The 21,363-nt window shown below is 38.7% G+C and overlaps 1 protein-coding gene across 1 annotated transcript in view; it reads left to right on the top strand.

Annotated features, from left to right (window-relative positions):
* Positions 1-21,363, top strand: part of LOC111871761 (dynein heavy chain 7, axonemal) — a 221,471-nt gene that overhangs the window by 188,548 nt on the left and 11,560 nt on the right. The window contains exons 49-54 of the mRNA XM_023865070.2: positions 1,148-1,299; positions 7,299-7,520; positions 12,151-12,330; positions 15,404-15,682; positions 16,039-16,275; positions 18,342-18,533. Of these exons, the coding sequence (XP_023720838.2) occupies positions 1,148-1,299; positions 7,299-7,520; positions 12,151-12,330; positions 15,404-15,682; positions 16,039-16,275; positions 18,342-18,533 (1,262 nt within the window). The remainder of the gene's footprint in view (positions 1-1,147; positions 1,300-7,298; positions 7,521-12,150; positions 12,331-15,403; positions 15,683-16,038; positions 16,276-18,341; positions 18,534-21,363) is intronic.

Raw genomic sequence — 21,363 nt, 5'->3', positions numbered from 1 at the left:
AAAAATGTCACAATGATATGTTGAATTATACTATCTCATTACAAATATAAATCACTCCGTCCAATGTGACCTGTAAGTTTTTTTACTACATGAAAACTTAACACCCTTACATGTTTCGGTCTCTGTGGACCATCTTCAGAGGGCAAACATCACTACAAATAGGAAACCCCCATCACATAAGTTGTTTAGACATAAGGTACGTACACTTATATGCTACAATGCATAGTACACAAAATAGAACATTTCACAAACACAGCAGTTTCCTGGGAATGTAAAGTTTTTAAAAAAATATATAAAATTTCTTGATGCTAATTAAAAATTTTTTGTATTGTCAATAATTAAAATTCGTAAACCGTGCAGGCTCGTGTTCGTCCTCCCATCGTCCCTCTTATATGGGGCAGATATTGTGCCACCTGGCTATCTTGATGTGGAGGTTCTTTATATCGTCCAGTGTTTGCTCGTGGCTGCTGTGCTGTGAGCCTGCATGGTTTACGAATTTTAATTATTGACAATACAAAAAATTTTTAATTAGCATCAAGAAATTTTATATAATTTTTTAAAAACTTTACATTCACAGGAAACTGCTGTGTTTGTTAAATGTTCTATTTTGTGTACTATGCATTGTAGCATATAAGTGTATGTACCTTATGTCTAAACAACTTATGTGATGGTGGTTTCCTATTTGTAGTGATGTTTGCCCTCTGAAGATGGTCCACAGAGACCGAAATATGTAAGGGTGTTAAGTTTTCGTGTAGTAAAAAAACTTACAGGTCACATTGGATGGAGTGATTTATATTTGTAATTGTTAGTGTGACAGACCAGAATGAAACAAATCAAACTTATGCTATCTCATGTTTTATGTAGGTGTAAATGAAAATGAAATGGTTGGTCATATTTTTGCAGAATATAACTCAGATCTCCATGTCTAAAATCAGTTAGAAATCATTGGCTGTCTCCAGTAAACAGTTGTTGAGAAAACAGCTGCTGAAGTACAGTGTCAGAATTCTCCAACCTGTTCATGTGGAAACCATTGTAGCATTTGTCACAAGCACAATAATTCTTGCAAAAAATTGTACACTGTAAAGGTATGGATCAGGGTATTGTATTAAGCACCTTCATGATAGTTACTTGTGTATTTTGTTGACAGGCTTCCTTGACAACTTCATTAGTTCTGTAAATCTGTGGCAGCAGTACTATGACAGCCCAGATATTGAGAATGCGGTATTACCACATCCATGGAATAAATGTCTCTCAGCTTTTCAAGAACTAATAATCGTTAGAGTTTTCCGTCCAGATAAGGTTGGTGGAGTAACTGAACATAGTTCAGGATGGTTGCATGTTGTACAAGTTCTCCTTGAGATGCTTACAGTTGCTCAGCTAGACATACTGAACTCCAAAGTTCATTACCGTGTTAAGACCTTATCCTAAACTAGATAAATCCAGTCCATAAAACTACCATCCTATTCCTTTAAGATACATTTCTCTATTATTCTCCCACCTGCATTGCCTAAATGGTTCATCCCTTCAGGTTTTATGTTCAGAATTTTGTATGTATTTGTCCTCTCACCCATTCATAGCATATTGCCTGCCTGTCTCATCTTCCAACTCTTCATGGTCCTAATATTACATAGTTAGTAAGTCAATAAGTAAGTTATGAATGGATATAGAACTTAAACAAAGAAGAGTACTGATTTGAAAAATGCTTTTATGAGGGGAAGTCAAATGAAAGTGGGTTAGAAGCCAAAACATATTAAAGAACATTTCTTACCTCAAAAGTATTCTCCAAAACTGTTAATACATTTATCCCACCAGGAGATAAGACAGTCAATCCCATCCTTGAAAAAACTTGTGGGCTGTCTATGGAACCACATCTTTACCCAGCTACACGTCTTCGTCTGATGCAAACCGATGTCCACAAATGTCTCTCTTCAGGTCTCCAAAAATGTGAAAATCACATGGGTAGAGATCTGGGCTCTAGGGGGGATGTTGAAGCATATTCCTCATAGAGGTGGCAGTGTGGGGGCGCGCATTATCATGAAGAAGGATACTGCCGTTCGATAGCATTCCAGGGTGTTTTGACTTTATGGCACATCTCAGTATCTGTGAAGTGTCTTCATAGCGCTGTGAACTGATTGTGGCCCTATGCTTGAGAAATTTGACAAGCAGAGGACCCTTGCAGTTGAAGAAGAATGTCATCATCACTTTTCCGACACTTGTGTGTACGGCTTTGGATTTCTTCGGTGAGGGAGAATTCACGTGTTCCGACTGTTGGCTCTGCTGTTTGCTCTCGGGTTCAAAATGGTGGCACAAAGTTTCATCCCCAGTGGCAATACAGGACAGGAAAGCATACTCTTCCTCATGGTATCGTTGCAAGAGACCCAGTGATGTAGCCATCCTCTGAGTCTTCAATTCCTCCATAAGTTGATGTGGAACCCACTGTGCACAGATTTTGCGGTACAGCAGGTGTTTTGTCACAATGGCGTGTATTGAACCGTGTCTTATTCACATCAAAAGACTAATTTCTTCCACAGTGATCCGTCGGTTTGCCTGGATATGACCATCCAACACAGCACTAACATCAGGAGTGATGACACAATGAGCCTGTCCTGGGTGAGCCTCATCTTGCAGTGACACACGTTCCTCTCAGAATCTCATATGCCACGTCAGCACACATGAACGTGACATGCTGTGTTTGCCATAAACAACAGACATGCGATGATGAATTTCTCGTCCTCATCAAAAAGTGCACTACTCTTCGCTGTTCTTCTTTACCCGCCTGAATTACTGATGTTGAACGACCACACTTACTTCCAGCACTATAAACAAACGACTAGTGTGCAAGGGCACGTTGTCACTGTGCTTTCTCAAGTCCCCACCAGATGTTCGTACCATAAGCAAATTCCAGTGTTACCAACTTGTGCGCTGTGTGAGCTATGCGTGGTGACCTGTTATCATTTGACTTCCCCTTATATTTCCCAACATAATCTCCCTCTACACTGAGGCACTTATCCTGTCATTTCACAAGCTCCTGAAAACTGGCGGCATAAAATTCTTTAGGCTGCTGTCGGAACCAGGCGGTGACTTCCCTTTCTACAGCTTCATCTTCAGGAAAATGTTCAGTGAAAAGATGATATTTAAGAGGTCAAAACAAATGGAAGTCGCTTGGAGCAAGGTCAGGGGCTATACGCAGGATGCTCAAGGACTTCCAACTTGAAATATTGCAACATCTCATTTGTCTTAATGGCACTATGGAGCACACATTGTCATGCAAGAGCAACACACCTTTGGTGAGGGGTCCTGGTCGTGTGCATTGAATGGCCTTATGAAGTTTCCTGAGGAAGTTACAGTAGGCGTCAGCCCTCTTAATCATCATATTTGGCTGAACATAGCTGCATGATGATGGTCTTGTATGAGCAAAACATGTAGCAGCAATGAAGATTGAATATTAACACTGAGTATATTTGTTGTGTTGACGGTTGATATAATTCCTATATATATGCTGACTGGAGGCATGTGGTAGCGTAGTTGGTTGAGGCACTATGCTACAAGCTGGAAGGTTGCGGGATTAAATCCCGGTGAGGTCATTGGATTTTTTTCAGTGAAACTAATCCTTCCAGCCACACTATGGCCCNGGGTTGGCTCAGCCTCCTAACAGAAATGAGTACCAGGAATATTCTTGCAATGTCCTTGGGCTTAAAGGGCGGCCGACGCATAAGGCTGACAACCTTACTGCCATCTATGAGCCGATTGTCTAGAAAATGTGGCAACTTCAACATCTCACAACCCTATGGGCCTTCATGGCCTGTTACAGGGATAGCTTTACTTTTATATATATGCTGAATAGAGGTTTTACTGTGCTTACTACTTTCCCCCTAAAAGGAACTCATACAGTATATAGAATGGATGACAAGTAAAAATACTTTTAGCTTATGTTTTAAGTCTTTATATCCATCTGATTTTCTTAATTCCAAATGAAGTTTATTATACAATGGTAAGTCAATAAGTAAGTTACAAATGGATATAGAATTTAAACAAATAAGAGTACTGATTTGAAAAATGATTTTATTTCTCAACATAATCTCCCTGTACATTGAGGCACTTGTCCCATCGTTTCACAAGACCCTGAAAACCAGCAGCATAAAATTCTTTGGGCTGCTGTCGGAACCAGGTGTGTTCACACGGCATGGCCTACCTCATAATGCATGACAGGTTAGGTTTCACAAAGTCTGTGCACAATGGGTGCCACGCATGCTGACCCCCACAACACAAAATACAAAGAAGGGGTCTGGCATTACAGCATCTCAATTGCTGCCATGATGAAGGACATGATATGCTAGCCCAAATTGTCACCATTACCAGCCCGAGACAAAGTGTGCATCAATGCAGTGGAAACATCCTGCGTCGCCTGCCAAAAAATTGTTTGAAGTGACACCATCCTCCAAGAAAGTGATGGTGTAGAAAGCTGTATAGAAAGGGAAGTCACCACCTGGTTCTGACAGCAGCCCAAAGAATTTTATGCTGCTGGTTTTCAGGGGCTTGTGAAATGATGGGAAAGTGCCTCAATGTACAGGGGGATTATGTTGAGAAATAAAAGTATTTTTCAAATCAGTACTCTTATTTATTTAATTTCTATATCCATTTCTATCTTACTTATTGACTTAACCTTGAATTTTGTGCCATTATGATAAAAGTACATACGTTAGGTAGAACCAGAAAACCTTTTACAACCGTTTTGTCCCATAGCCTACACTTGAATAGACAATAAAATAGACTTCCTTCAAAAATAGAAAGAAAAACATATGTACAGATCCATCAGTAGTGAAATTGGCAGCTTTAGAAGTGATCCATATGCTATATCCTGAATGACAGTGGTTACAAATCAGATGGTTCTCTCACAGTCAAGAATGGGACTAATGGAAAAGAAATTTACTGAAAATTGTTTAGTTTCTACTTGCCTCTAGAACAGTTTGCCACACAATTTGGTGGTGAGATAGAGGCAATGAACACTGCATTAATAGAACTCTTTGGTAGAAATGGGTCCTTTGAAGATTCACTGATTCAATTTTAGGATGCACTTCCTAGTGAAAGGATAACAGAAATTCATTCATCCATTAAATTGTTGAAAGGCCTTCAAAGGGATATAAAATATCAGTGGATACCATTCCCTTGATGTTCTGGGTAATGAAATAGCAGACTACTTAGCAAAGAAGGGAACAAAGATTAGTCAAACGTCTGCATGTAAACTAACATTCCACTCTGCTGAATTAAGAATAAGAAGTATTCAAGATGACTTATCAGAATATTATGCCATCCAAAGTCAGCATAAATTCTTTGACAGAATAGTCAAGAACAGAAATATATTTCCTGATTTTCCAAGAGGGTCTGCCTCTGTGATCTAGTGGGCAGAGTTCCTGGCTACAGATCCAGTGGTCTGGGGTTCGCTTCCCAGCGCTACCAGATGTCCTGAGAAGTAATGGGTCTCGAACAGGGTTCACTCAGCCTTGTGAGGATAATTGAGGAGCTGTTTCAAGGATATAGTGATTCTGGTCTAGAAAACCGAGATTAACGGCTGTGGGGATCTGTTGTGTTGACCATGAAACACCCTCTATCTGCTAAAGTTGGCACCAACTTTGCCAACAAGCGGTGACAGGCCACAGAGTTTTTTTTTGTTTTCCAAGAGGAGATGTGGCAATTTTTCACATAATCACTGGTCATGATTGTTTAGTGGCTCATGTACACAGATTCTCAATTTATCCAGCCCACAAAGGGTGTTTTATAAAGCAATTTAATATTAGATGATTATGATGATGATGATGATGATGATGATGATGATGATGATGATGCCGCCACCGACACTACCACCACCATATTTGGTGAAGAGTGTAAATTATGAAACTCCTCATGCATATTTCTCCATCCTTCTTTTACCTTCTCCCTCTTTTGGCCAATTATTTTTCTCTGCACCCTATTCTTAAATACCTATGATCTGTCTTCTTCCCTTAGGACGATTATTTGCAACAGAAGTGTTATTGCAGCTGTGTGTTTTGTGTCTGTACTGCCGTAACGGGGGGGGATGGCTAAGAAGACGGCTAAATTACCTACTCGGCCATTGCCTCATTGGCTAGGGGCGCTCAGTTCACAGGGCTTGTCAGGAGGGAGCTGGTGCGAAATGCGGTAAGGAAGGAAATCACATCAACAAAAACCCACAATCTCACCCTATGTACCCTATATTGGTTATAAACAATCAATATACAGCTATATACATTATGGAGAGCCGACTGGTGTCAGATTACATATTACACCTTTCTAGGCGATTCTTTGGACCTCATCTTTGCCTTCCTTTCACCCAGTTGCGGGTCACTAGTCTCCTCTTTTCCCTATTCTACTCATCCATGTATATATATATATCTTTTACACATACCTGCAGCGATCTTCCCTGCATCTAGATACACCCTCTGCAGCCTCTATATTACACATGTCTACCTCTGCATCCCTCAAATGAGTCATTCTTATGCCCTGTACACTTGTCATAACGTTCCTAACTCATGTCCCATTGGGGAAGTTACACTTTAATAATATCACAATTAAATAGCATGGTGATAAGAGTAGTTCCACTTACTTTGCGTTGAGACTGCAGACGGATGCCGTTGTCCGGCATCCAGTCGATGCCTCTTCCAGCATAGCTTCTGGCTAAAACTGCCCAAAATTACTGTTTGAATCGTCCCCATATTAATTCACTCCCCGGGTTATATACCTTTATTCTTTGCTAACTCGTTACTTTCCCGGAGGGTGCAAGTCCGCCTACAATGACGTTATGCCCCAAGTGGCTAGCTCTCGTTGGCTGGGATCCTTGGGGGTGGACACGCCCCTTACTGCTAGTCCATTTGGCTAGCACTTTTACCTGCAAACGTTCCGCCATCACTCAAGTGTAGATTCTGTAGAGCCAACATTTCGATATACCTTCAACGTCATTATGCTGATATGGCATCGACACGTCTCGGGCTAACGTCCGTCTAATTCCATATGTAGAAATACCTTGAAGTTTCTTAACTCTTCTTTACATTCTCTTTCATGCGTCTTACTAGTAATTCCCAAAATACTTATTCTATTCTAGCCAACATTTTCCCCTAAAATAAAAGAATTTAAATACTCTTTTAACATCTTACCGGGAGTCGGCCTTCAGGGCACAACAGTGTCAATATTGTATTAGTAATGCTTGGCATATTTGTTAGTTACATAAAAGATTTTTCATGAAATTGAAGTACAGGAATTATTTGATGGCTATATTTTTGTTTCAGTTAATCATGTGCATTACAAAGTTCATTGAGAAAGAAATGGGTCCAAAGTTTGTGAATCCACCAGCTTTTGATATTACCAAATCCTATGATGATTCAAATTGTCTGTGCCCTCTGATATTCATACTGTCTCCCGGAGCAGATCCCATGGCTGCCTTGATGATATTTGCAAAGAAGATGGGATATTCTGGAAACTTCCAGTACATATCCCTAGGACAAGGGCAGGTAATATAATTTAGTTCACGTAACTAGTAGTCATTTCAATAGCAAAAAGTGTGCATATTGAAATTCCTTAGCGTGCCTAGCATGTCTGATTTGAGCCTTCCGAACAGGTAGAAATCACTTGGGGTCAAATTGGGACTGTACAGCGGATATGTCAGAAGGTTCCATTTCAATTTCTGGAGGGTTTCCATTGTTGTTTTGGCTGTATGGTGGTGTGCATTGTCTTGAAGGAAGGCTACCTGCTTTCCACCTGTCTTCTGCTTGGGTCGGAACTTTTCCTTCATGTCTGTTGCCAGGAGGTCTGAGTAATAAGCTGCATTGACTGTTCTGGCATCTCTCAGAAAGTCTACATGGATAACCCCCTGCCAGTTCCAGAAGAACGTTACCATCACTTTTCCTGCCGAACAGCTCCTCCGCGCTCTCTTGGGTTTGGGAGAACTGGTATGCTGCCACTTGCATGATGACTGCTGGGATTCGGGAATGAAGTAGTGCACCCACGTTTCATCGGTGGTCACTATATACTTAAAAAATGCATCACCTTCATCTTCAAACTGCTGTACGAGACAACTGGCAGCTTGCATGTACACCATTTTGTTCACGTCCATCAAAGTGCGTGGTACCCACCATGCATTCACCTTGCGATAGTGCAGGTGGTATTTCATGATGTCTTCTACACTACCAACACTGATGGATAGCATTGCTCTAAGTTCCTTGATAGTGATACGCCTATTCTCACGAATAAGCATGTCTGCACGATCAGTGTTTGGCTCGGTGATGAATGATCGCGGCCGACAACCATGCGGTTCATTCTCCACACATTCTCTGCCCTCTATGAAGCATTTACACCACTCAAACACATGGGTCCATGAGAGAAACTCTTCCCCATACAGTTATTGGAGTCTGTGGTGAATTTCAGCAGACGGGACATTTTTTCCAATGAGGAATTCAATCACAATGCGTTGTTCCATGCTCCGCAGTACCTTCTGTTTGCTCATCGTTCTAGCAACTCCCAGACAGGACTGAACAGGTTCTAACCCAAACAAGAGGGAGGGTGGAGGTTGTGGCTTCACTCTCTCAAGGTCACACAGCTGCTGCACAGTGTAGCTTGTTTACACACAAATCAGTCCCGGTCATATTTGAACCACCTTCTACATATATATATATATATACAGAATGTCCCAGGTGTATGGTGCCATACTTCAGGAGTGTACTCAGGGTTCCCTATAGAACAACTTTGAAACAGGAACCCATGTCCGCAAATGTAAAGTAGCAGTGCTAGGGCGGCATTTAAAATCATTTCGTTTAAACTTGGCGCCTCAATGTCGAAGAGCATGCACAGATATATTACCCCCTCCAAGCTCTTAAGACTCACCTGCTAGACTAGATGTTGGAATTGGCGCACTCCATTTTCAACTCATGTGTTACATCGATGAAAGAAACTTTGGTGCACCCTTTCAAATATTCCAGGTGTCTTGCGGATCACATCATATGCAACAAGTATTCTGGCCAACAGCTCGAATTCATTATCCACAGGCATATCATAGATCAGGCTTTTCACATGGCCCCAGACGAAATAGTCCACAGGTGTCAAGTCTGGGGATTGGGGTGGCCAAGGCACTGGGCTTCCTCTTCCTATCCAACGACCATGAAAAGCAGCATCCAGGTAGTCTTGTGATACAACGCTGAAGTGTGCTGGTGCTATGTCATACTGTATCCAGATTTGTCCCCACACAATCAAAGTCTTCTAGCAAAGTTGGAAGGATACGTTCCAGGAACACCTTGTAAAAGGGCCCATTGAGTTGCTGTGGTAGGAGGAAAGGCCCAAACAAGTGATCGCCAATGATGCCTGCCCAGACATTGGCAGAAAATTGTGCCTGGCAGTAACCAACTACAGTAATGTTGGGGTTTTTGTCAGCCCACATGTGACTGTTTCAACAGTTGAACCAGCCATCCCTTGTAAGCTGCGCTTTGTCTGGAAATAACACGTGATACAGGAAGTTGAGCTGATGTAAATATTGGTTCAGTATCCACTGACAAAATTGAACTCGTGGTATGAAGTCAGCTGAACCTACGCCTTGTACTGGCGTTGGATGATATGAATAAAGTTGTTGGTCATGCAGGATCCTCCAAACACTTGATCTTGATGTCCCCACAATCTTGGCAACGGCACAAGTGCTGGTGGATGGCTGTTCCTCTATGCAATGCAGTTCGACATTGAGGCGCCAAGTTTAAATGAAATGATTTTAAATGCTGCCCTAGTTCTGCTATTTTACGTTTGTGGACATGGGTTCCTATTTCAAAGTTGTTCTATAGGGAACCCTCAGTATGCTCCTGAAGTATGGCACCAAACTCCTTGGACATCCTGTATATAAATATAATAAAAAATATTAAAGTTAATAAAATTATATATGCCAAGTTTCAGAGTTATACTGTCCAATGTCTTGTTAAACTACATCATTATATAGTTCATAGATCCATGTTGTTAAGATTCCACATGTGAATGGTCATAATATCCATGGGTATGATATGTAAATGTATATTGAAGCTATGTAATTGGTTGTTATGTGTAGTACTAACATGCACGTGTTCATCAAAATAAAATTGTGTGGTACTTGTAGTCCTTAATGAAATTGTGTGCACTTCCTTGTATGGGCATTATGCTGGGTACATACTACACCGTACTTAGCTCAGTGTGAACTGACTAGTGATATTAGTAGTGTATAGGGTTTGGCACATCTTTTACTTATTTTTATCCATAAGTTCTTATTGTTATTGCTTCCAATCCCCCAAATATCCCCCATGCCCAGTGTTCCAATATCATGGCTACTTCTCTCTTCACTTGTGACTGAGTGTGTTTTGATCTTGTTATGTTTCTGCTCCATGTTAACGTTTTAGAAATGAGCAGATATCAGTTTTGTGCTTCATGCAGACTTGATACATGATGAACATGCTTATGGTGACGAATTCACCTTCATGACACAAAAGTGATTAAAAAGTCAGCTTATAATGAAAATGCCACTGACTATATATAGGTTAGGAAAAATGATTAACCGTACCATTGAAGTAACCAGGAGTATCTTTGCCATTCTCATATGCCCTTGTAATTGGATTCTTTCACTCCTTCACATCTCATTAAAAATATAAAGAACTATATTTATTTTAATTATTGTAACGTGTTGGGTTACTGAAGATGCCGTAGATATCGTTAATTGGTTTATTCAACAACCTACAAGTAACGGCTACAATTAATTATCACACAGTTGTGGGGTTTCACACTTTATAACCCTATTCGCAATAATCTGTTAACACTGTTGCGGGGTTTCACGATTTATAACCCTATTCGCAAATCAGTTCACTCTATCTTCAGTAGGCTACACGTATTCACAGTACGGGAGCTATACAAGTCTCTCTGTCTGACACACTCCCAATTACACAGTTACACGTCCAGTTCTTCTTTCCGCGACGGTTGCTATATTCCAACTCAACTCGCAGGCTACACGTATTCACAGTACGGGAGCTATATAAGTGTCCCTGTATCACACACTCCCAATCAATTCCCAGTGTTCACAAACTGTCACTGATTATCACACACTTTCACTCATAACTCGGCGCTGGCTAGATTCCAACTCTACTCGCAGGCTGCTGCCTTGAGGACTCTTGATAACACACTGGCTCGACTACTACTGAACTCGGCGATGACCACATTTCAACAACTCTTCGCAGGCAGCGCAGCTCTCTTATATAGTGGCTGTGTGTGCCTGTTACATAGCAACACTGTTACCTCACGCCGTCTTATGTCACCACGCGTTGCGTGTTACGTTACCGTGCGGAGGGGGNGCGCTGACTCATCCGCCACGTCACTGTGGCCTGAGTTGCCACGTTGCTGCTGGGTAGGGAGGGGTTCTCCGTTGCGCAACATGTCACATTATTATGAGTACTATCTTCTGCAATGTGACAGGCCTGTGGTAGTGTAGTTGGCTGAGGCACTATGCTACAAGCAAGAAGGTCGTGGGTTCGATTCCAGAAGAGCTCAATGAATTTTTCAATTGACCTAATCCTTCCAGATGCACTGCAGCCCTGGGGTCGACTTGGCCTTTAACAACTATGAGTACCAGGAATCTTCCTGGGGCTAAAAGGCGGCTGGGGCATAAGGCTGACAACCTCACTGCCATCTGTGAGCTGATTATCTAGAACAATGTGGGATCCTTGACATTTCACAACCCTGTGGGCCTCCACTGCATGTTACAGGGATAGCTTTACCCTTTTTTACCTTTTTCATCTTTTTGGATCTGACATTACTTAGTCCAGTAGATCACTGACAGTTTGGAGGAATTACGTGCTTCCATCTTCAGAGTTGAAGAGTAAGCCATGCAAGTGAGCAAGCAGCAGGTAGAATGAGAGTGTGACTTTCAGACTACGTGGTGTCACATCTCACAAAAATTATTTGAATCTAATAACTTTTAAAAGTTCATTTGTGTATAAGAATCAGTCCTTGTTTTATTGTAGGATACTGCTGTTTGGTACCAACTTAGTGGGTTGCATTGCATTGTGCTTTCCACTCTCCTCTGCATTTCACATGTTTCTGTATACTCTTACAGCTACACATTATTCTTTTGTTTGCTACTCTTCTCAGGGACCAATTGCACAAGCACTGATTGAACAAGCTCAAAGAGAGGGACAGTGGGTGTGTTTACAAAACTGTCATCTTGCTGTATCATGGCTGCCTACGCTGGAAAATATTTGGGAAAATATGGACACAATAAATACTAACATCAACTTCAGATTGTGGCTTACAAGCTATCCATCTGACAAGGTGATTTAAGATTTATAATTTGAAGGATTATTGTTTTTGATTTCAGGGAACTACCAAGGTTTAACATTCATAGACATATTCTTACAGAGTAGCAGACAATTTATTGTTAATTTTACAGTCTCTGATTGGACAATTCATGTAACAGATAATGACAGCATTCAACCAAAATTTATATTAAGAAATTATGATAGAAGAAATGCTTAAGTTCATGATACTCTTTGCTTCATGGCACATTTATCTTCCTGTATCCTTTTTAAAAACAGTGAAACCACCATTGAATATTCCTCAAATTAGTGTTTTCCCTCATTTAAGATTCAATTTCAGTGATCTGAAGCATTTAATTACCTCTTACGATTTCTCTCAGTTTAATGTTTAAATCCATTAATCCCAAAAAAACTTAAATGGAGTTTCAGTGTGCTACCAATTAAAATATATAAAGCAGTCATTTAACCTTAACACGAGGGAAGAGCTTGAGTGAAAGGATTCAGGCCGTGCCAAGAAGAATATTTGGGCCTTAGAGAGGTTAAGATGACAGCAGTGGAAGATGTAACATAAAGTGAAACTTCAGTAATACCACTTTTCACATAGTGATTGTTTGAAGATATAAGTGGATCAGGCATATGGCTCACATAAGGGAAGCAAGGAAGATTTGGTTGGAAACCTCTGCAGAGAGAGTGTACTGGTTAGACAAAGACAGGTTGGAAGATAATATTAAAATATTGGATTGAGGTTCTCACAGCAGTGTCTCTGAAGATTATGGTCTTCTGGGTTGAAATACTCTTTAGTCTGGAGACAGCTTGATGTTTTGGAGGAACATATTGCCTCCATTTTCAGAGCTGAAGAGTAAGCCAAGCAAGAAACAACCAGAAGCAGTTAGGAAATGACAGGAAGATTCAGGATTGAAGAGTAAGTTAAGCAAGAAACAAGCAGAAGCAATTATGAAATGACAGGAAGATTCAGGATTCAAGAGTAAGTCAAGCAAGAAACCAGCAGAAGCAATTAGGAAATGACAGGAATATTCAGGATTGAAGAGTAAGTCAAGCAAGAAACAAGCGGCAGCAATTAGGAAATGACAGGAAGATTCAGGGTTGAAGAGTAAGCCAAGCAAGAAACAACCAGAAGCAGTTAGGAAATGACAGGAAGATTCAGGATTGAAGAGTAAGTCAAGCAAGAAACAAGCAGAAGCAATTATGAAATGACAGGAAGATTCAGGATTGAAGAGTAAGTCAAGCAAGAAACCAGCAGGAGCAAATGATAAACCAAAAATGGAGGCAAATGTTTCTCTGAAGCATTTGACTGTCTTTGATCTGCATGGTATCACAACTGAGAAGATCATTACTTTTTACATACTTTTTGGGATACAGAACATATGGGAGTTCTCTGTAGGTCCCCTAGTCAAGCTGTCATCCTTAATATCTTCCTGTCATTTGAATCAGTGAAGTCTTGTCTCATGGGTCATCAGAAATAAATTCCTTTATCTCACTTGGTGTGCATGGGACAGAAAGACCGATAAAAGTATAACTGAATGCATTTGACACAAATAAATATTATTCAGTAACAGAACCCCACCTCAATAGGTTCATAAATTCTGCAATACCATGCTATTATGTGTATATGAAATCCATGCAATAAAAAAGCAATAAAAATAGCCATTCAAAATTCAAAATCCAAAGAACTTAACAAAAAGTAATAGGAGTATTTACTTTTCAGGTTTAAACCCAGATTACAAAACATCATACATTTCAATGGACAAGTCATAAAATCACATATTTACAATTTTATCAGCAATTCAACTTAATTAGTTGGCTCTATACATTTTTAACATGACAATGCATGCATTCTTAACAACACGACTGCTTTGATAAAAATGTATTCTATATTCATTGTCAACTAAAAAAATATAGTTTTCACTCATACATATCTTCCCAATATATCTGCTTCTTATATCATATTATCACCCACTGCACGAATTCAACTTTTTCTCTTATTATTTTCATTGGGAAATGTTAATAGCAAGCATCATTAAAGCTTCAGCATATAATGTAGGGCAAAATCTATTGAAAACTGGATCCACATTTCATTTAGGTAGCAAGAAATGTCATGTATATGGGATTTGAGGTTCTCATAGTGAGAATAAGCCATGCAAAGACCAGTGTGGAGCTCTGCTTGCTACCTGCTTCACACAAATCTCTTGCTTGGCATATTCTTTGACCCTGAAGCTGGAGGTGGCATGTCCACCAAAACGTCAGTTAATGTTCAACAGACTACATGGCGTTATATCCCAGAAGATATGGCACTTCAAACAGTATGACAGTTCAATAATAAAGTTTTTAGTTAGTGTACCGACTGATGATGTCCTGTGAGGTCAGAATATATAGTGGTTTCCTAATAAAGAACATTAGTCATCACTGAAGTTGTATCAACAGTTAGTCAAGCAAATTTAATATTTATTAATTTTGTAGGTTGAGGAACAATGTGGTATGCATTCTTCATGCTGCTCTGTCCTGGTGGTATCACATAAATTTTTTCATGTTGCAGAGAAAATGCAGCACACACATGCAAACTACAAGGCATCAAATTCCATAATCACTACTGTGGAAACCTTGAGTCTCAATGTCACTGGCATAGTTTATACAGAATTGTTATGCCATTTTATATTATTGTATGTCTGTATATGTGTGATGACCACCTCTGTCGCCTAGTGGTCAGGGTTCCTGGTTACAGATCCAGAGGTCTGGGTTTGATCTCTGGTGCCACCAGATTTTCTGAGAAGTAGTGGGTCTGGAACGGGGTCCACTCAGCTTCTTGAGGATAATTGAGGAGCTATTTCAAGGAAATGGTGGCTCCAGTCTAGAAAACTGAAATTAACAGCTGTGGGGATTTGTTACTCTGACCACATGACACCCTCTATCTGCAGAAGTTGGCACTAACTTTGCTGACAAGCAATGGTCACTTGGTTGATATAGTTCGCTTGCGGACTAAAACCACGGAGTCTGTTTTAGTTTTTTGTATATATGTGATATAACACAGAGAAGAAGTATTATTATTAATGTCTTATTTGTATGTTTTTCAGTTCCCAAGTTCAATTCTACAGTTTGGAGTAAAAATGACAAATGAACCTCCTACAGGGCTGAAGCAAAATCTTCTGCGCTCATATCTCTCAGATCCTGTCCAGGAACCTGAATTCTTTTATGGCTGCCAGGGCAAGGAGAGGACATTTACAAGACTCCTTTATGCTCTCTGCTTCTTCCATGCAGCAGTTCAAGAAAGGAGAAAGTTTGGTTCTGTTGGTTGGAATATACCATATGGTTTCAATGAATCAGACTTTCATATTTCTGTCAAGCAGTTACAGGTTTGTCAAGAGTAGCAGAGGAAGTAAAAATCCATTAAGATAAGCACAAAATTTACTGTGATTGTAATGTTAGTTGAATACACAATTTCATTTCTAATTCATTTATGAATTCTATTAGCAGCCAATTCCTCATATTTCCTGTTTAGACTGTATCATAAAGACACATACATCACAGTTTAAACATGGACACAAGAGGATATGTCTCCAGACATGACTGTATGTTTGCAAGTTAAGTTTTTGTACTCTCTCATATTCTTTACAATCACAGCACCATTGCTCCTGTTGTCTTTTTGTAATAACTCTTCATACATATTAAATTTGATAATAAAACAGAATATGTATATTCTTTGTTTTAGATGTTTGTCAATGAGCAACAATATGTTCCATTTGAAGCCATCACATATCTTGTTGGGGAATGTAATTATGGTGGTCGTGTGACTGATGATTGGGATCGAAGAGCTCTCAATACTATACTTGCTGATTTTATCAATGAAGAAGTTATTACTGATGACAGTTATGCATTTTCCACCGCAGGAAAACAGTATGGTCTTCCTACTCAGTATGAGTATAGACATTATGTCCAGTACATAAAGGTAAAGGTTATAAATAGTTCATAACACAGACTTTTAATATATCATTACAAGTAATTTATCATCATCAGAATTATTATCAAATCATCAACAAGTTATGGCACTTGTCCTCCAGCTGTATGGGCTGTATTACTTGCATAGTTGATCTTCTTGCTTGTCTGAACCACCTACCCGCAGTGTGGAATTAGAATGGAAAATGTTGCTTTCTCTTGCCTACTCCTGTGACCTGGATGGTATAGTTATCAGTCTTAAAGTGTTAATTTTATCTTTCAGATATCCTCCTCCCCTTCTTTTTAGTCTCCATTCCTTATTTTCAAAAAATAAAATGAAGGTTATGATACCATATAGCTGTGTGTCTGTATGTGTATCCCCCTTCCCATCATTGCTAGGCAGTGGCTCCAAAACCACGTTCCCATAGAAATGAATACACACACAACAGTAGAAGAATTGTTGGACATGCTGTTTTCTGTGATCCATTTCACATCAAAGGAAAGTGTGTATGTCCGTGGGTCTGTGTATGTGTACTTCCTCTATCATTCCTAGACCATGGCCAGGTAAACAAGTTCCACAGCAACAAATGCACATGTGACAATAGAAGAACTGTTGGATGCATAATTTTCTTTGTGGTCTGTGTCATATCAAAGGAACATGGATGATTCTTGTTCTTCTCCTCATAAAAATGACTATATAAGAATGGAAATATCATTTTTCTTGTATCTGGAAATTGTAGTAGTTTACAGCTTACATTGTTCAGATGATTTCCATTCATTTTGCTCCAGTTCTGAAACAGTTACAGTGTATACTGTTTCCTGTTACACAATAACTTTGAGATTTCTATCTGACCGTGGTTTAGACTGTTTGAAAGCTACTATATAAATAACTTAGACACTCCGTGGCTAAAGCTTTGATGTTCTAATATTTTCCCAAGCCTTATTTGTGTCCATAACTATCAGTCTGCAAACCTATTTGAAATTCAAAATTTATACTGTTACTTAGAAATATTTATTTCATATTTCAGTCAACACACCAATTTATAAAAGTATAAAGATGACCTATTTACATGAAGGTTGTATATCTGAGGCATAACATATTTTGACCCCTAATGGATCATCATCAATTGCTGAGTCATCTTATGTGTGACCTTACACCTAATATGGATCAATATTGTAGGGTTGTTTTTTTTATATTGAACTTCTTACAAGATCCTCAAAGTTAAAATTAAATTTAATTGAATAAAACTATTATTTTAAATTATTAAAATCAAATTTAAGATGGGCATATATATATTATTCCTTTGGTGTACTGATCATGTATTTTAGTTCTTGGGGAAAGTGGATTCTTGTGTGGGGTAGACACTGTTACTTAACTCGAACATTTTGCTTCTTGAAAGAAGCTGCAGAACTGAATAATGCTTCCCTTAGTACAGTTTCTGCTTTCAACACGTCAGAGTGCCATCACACTGTCATTTGTATATTCATGGTTACCCTGCTGAAATCCTGTCTGGCAGTTGAATTGAATGTGGTGAGCTGTTCCCCCAAATCCCTTGACATAGATCCTGAACCCATTATTACCCATGGGTTTATGAGAAGAAGCAGTTTACACTCCTTCCCTCCCTGACCACAGGTGTTAATGGTGCTATGAAATCTGATATTTTGCAGAAAATTCGGTATGAGTTTTATTACCGTCTTGATGTATGAATAATGAAATTTGATGCATGTACGAAAATTATAGACAAAAAACTTGAAATGTACCTTATCAATATATTCTTTGTTTCATGGTTCTGTCAGTCAGATGTTTGAAATGATGTATGATATTTCAAACAACATTTTGTACCATATGCACATGCAGAGTGCTGGATGGAGATTGAAAACATATTTCACTCAGAATTTATCTCATTGTGTCGCTGTATCAATAAATTATTCTAATTGTATATTTTTAGGACGCTTGTTTAGTATTTTTTGAAGTCTAAAATCCTGCATAATGAAGTAACAATTTAAGTTGGATGAATGTCGCTGTACAGAGGTTATGTTATAATTATGTTTATTAACAGCATGACTTCAATTTTGTAGGAATTACCAACAGTTCCTACTCCAGAAGTATTTGGATTGCATATGAATGCAGGGATTACAAGAGATCTCCAGTATACGAAGCAGTTTCTTGATTCAGTTTTGTTTGTGCATGGAGAAGGAATTGCTTCCCAAGGGGAAGCAAGAAAATCAGAAGCAAGTCTAAGAGAAATGATAGAAGACATTCTATGCAGAGTGAGTATTTCAGAGTTCTGACATATTATTTAAGTCCATTGTAAGGAAATCTCAAAAGATTAGAAGATATAATATGAGGGAATAGTGGTTCTTATGTTTGTTGAACGTATGAACCATGACTTATTCTTCTTCAGTTCGTAATAACCTACACTGTCTTTGGCTCAAATGTTGATATTGTCTCTAATAGTTTCCCAAGCTCTATTAACCCTTCAACACCGGCGGGCATTTCAATTCCTACTCAAGTCCTATGCCGGATGATATTTAAATATTTAAATTGGCGAGTGCAACATTTCACTTAAAGTGTAATAAATTGCGAAAAACTGGAGTTATGTTTATCTATTTTTCACACTACATTCAGAAATGTATATAGAATCGGTGTATTGATCCACACTGCTTTAAAATTATTTTTTGGCACAGTAAACCTATAAAAATGATGAATGATAGTATCATATTACCTTAGAAGTTCAGCTTGGTGTGCTAGTCATGAAAACATTCTACACAGGGTCCCATGTCACATGCATCACACCAGTACACAGTTTTTGACACACAACAAGCCACTTCTGTGGTCTTGATTTCTTTGCCGTTGGTAGAATCTTGTGTATAAAATTTCTTTCTCTTAGATGTGGCACTGTTTCGTCTGACGAATGTCAGCCCGGCACTTTGTGTTCTACAGCATTATCATATTTCACAGAGAATCCCTCGATTAACTGAATTTTGATTGACAATTGATCTATTCTTTTCATTGTGTTATTCCTACATATTATCATCGCATTCAGAAATTTTCTTTTTGTCCCTTATAGTTTTGCATATTCTCCCAATGGATGTTTGTGCTTTTCTCGATTCTGTCGTTTACCACAGAATCGAGAAAAGCACAAACATCCATTTTCAGTGTCTAATTCCAAATCTGATAAAACTTTGTTCTTCTTTGGTTTGAAGTAAATATATCATCCACTGGTCATGACACAAGACAGCTGGCCTTGGCAGCTAAAACCAGACTGCATGATGCATATTTAAAGAACAAAGGGGGATTACAGTAGTACCATTCATATAGTGAACTGTTTATCATTTGCTACATAGCAGTCATAACACACTTCTTAGAGTCAACATCATGTCTCAAAGTCATAGATTCTCCACCTGTCTTCTCGTAGTTATGAATACCAATGTTGAAGCAGCACAGTTTAGAACAGTTCAGAATATGCCTCAAGAGAATTGACTTTTCATTAGATAGAGGAGAGTACATGGTATCAATCTAACATATTTAGTTCATAAGAATTCCCCCAGGCAGAGGTAGATTTGTGTGGTAACAAGCGCACCAAGTGTTGAAATAGAAAACTTTTTCAAAGAATTCAAATGTAATACAACTCCCGCAGGAAGTTCAAAGTGGGACAATGAATATACGAAATGATAGCCTGAAATTTCCTCTTTAATTTCATACCAAAAGAATTACTTTACATGCAAAATAACAGTTCAAATTACAAGCTGAAACTTAGAGCTTCAATACGCGTACCCTACATGGACGCCAGCGGCATGTGACAGAAACTGCTAACCTACAGTGCACCGAGCCCAGAACTGAAGGGTTAATATCCAAATCATCTAAGATTTCCAAAGCTGCAAACCTATTTGAGGTTTTAACCCAGTAAAAGTTACAGGAAAGATGGTGGCTACTGAATATAAAGATACAACTGAAGTAATTTTTTCGTTTTGTTTCTGTCCCAACATAACAACTATAGCATCTCATTCACATTTACTGTGTAAAATGAGTTTATATATTTATACATGCCCTTATAAAGCTTGTACTAATTCAGTTAAAAGTTGAATATATTAACTGACTGAAAAGCAGGGTATGTTAGTAATAGTTATTACATTGTAATATATGAATCCATATAAAGTGTATTTCAGTAGTTTGAAAATATTTGTTAATGTGTACTGCCTGACGATGGTTTCATAAGCCGAAACATGTAGCACATTTTCATACTACGTGTATAAAGACCAGTAAACTCATTATACATAATAAATATGAATGAAATTCTGATAGTTGTTGTGTTGAGATGGAAACAAAATTAAGTTATATAGAAAACGCAACAGGATTCTTTAAAGATACAATTGAAACTCCAATTCTGCACTGTAGTATCAAGGTGAAAAGTGAAATAAGTTATAAGTGTTATGAAGTGTTGAATCTGGAACTTAAGGCTGTGAGAACTTAGTTCAGCCTGAGAAATCATCAGAACCCTTCAGAAGGAGGGTAACTTTGGAGAATGAACCAGATGTGAAAATATGAGTTGGCCAAAAAGACAGCAAGAAAGGAAATTTTCAATAAATGAAGAAAATGGACAAAAGTTATAAAAGGATATGGAAACGAGACTTACAAGCAAGAAGTAAAGCAAGCACGGCGTCAGTAATTTTTCATTACTTTCTAACCTCAAAGTGTCAGTAGGAAAATCAGAAGAACAAAGGCAAGTAAATTCAAGGTAAATGGAAAACAAAAAGAAAAGTGTGTTGGAAAAAGATCTAAGGTCATTGTTGTCGGAGATACACATGCAAAAGGCTGTGCAGCAGAATTGACAGAAAACCTTGGAAAAACCATAGGATCTGTAACCCTAGGGCCCAGTTCAAAAGTTATTACAAACACAGCAAAAGAGGAGATAAGTAAACTAACAAAGAAAGGTGTAGTTGTTTGGGAAGGAAGAAATGACATACAAAAAATGCTTCAAGAGATGATGTTGAACATTTCACAGATTATGTGAAAACAGTAATCATGAAAATATTCTTATAATGAAAGCTTCTCATAGGCATGACCTCAGTGTGTCATCATGTGTAAACAGTGAAATGA

This window comes from Cryptotermes secundus, unplaced genomic scaffold (assembly GCF_002891405.2).
Source record: "Cryptotermes secundus unplaced genomic scaffold, Csec_1.0 scaffold742, whole genome shotgun sequence".
Taxonomy (NCBI): Eukaryota; Metazoa; Arthropoda; class Insecta; order Blattodea; family Kalotermitidae; genus Cryptotermes; species Cryptotermes secundus.
The sequence above is the reverse complement of the archived record's forward strand: the minus strand, read 5'-3'. Positions and strand labels throughout refer to the sequence as shown.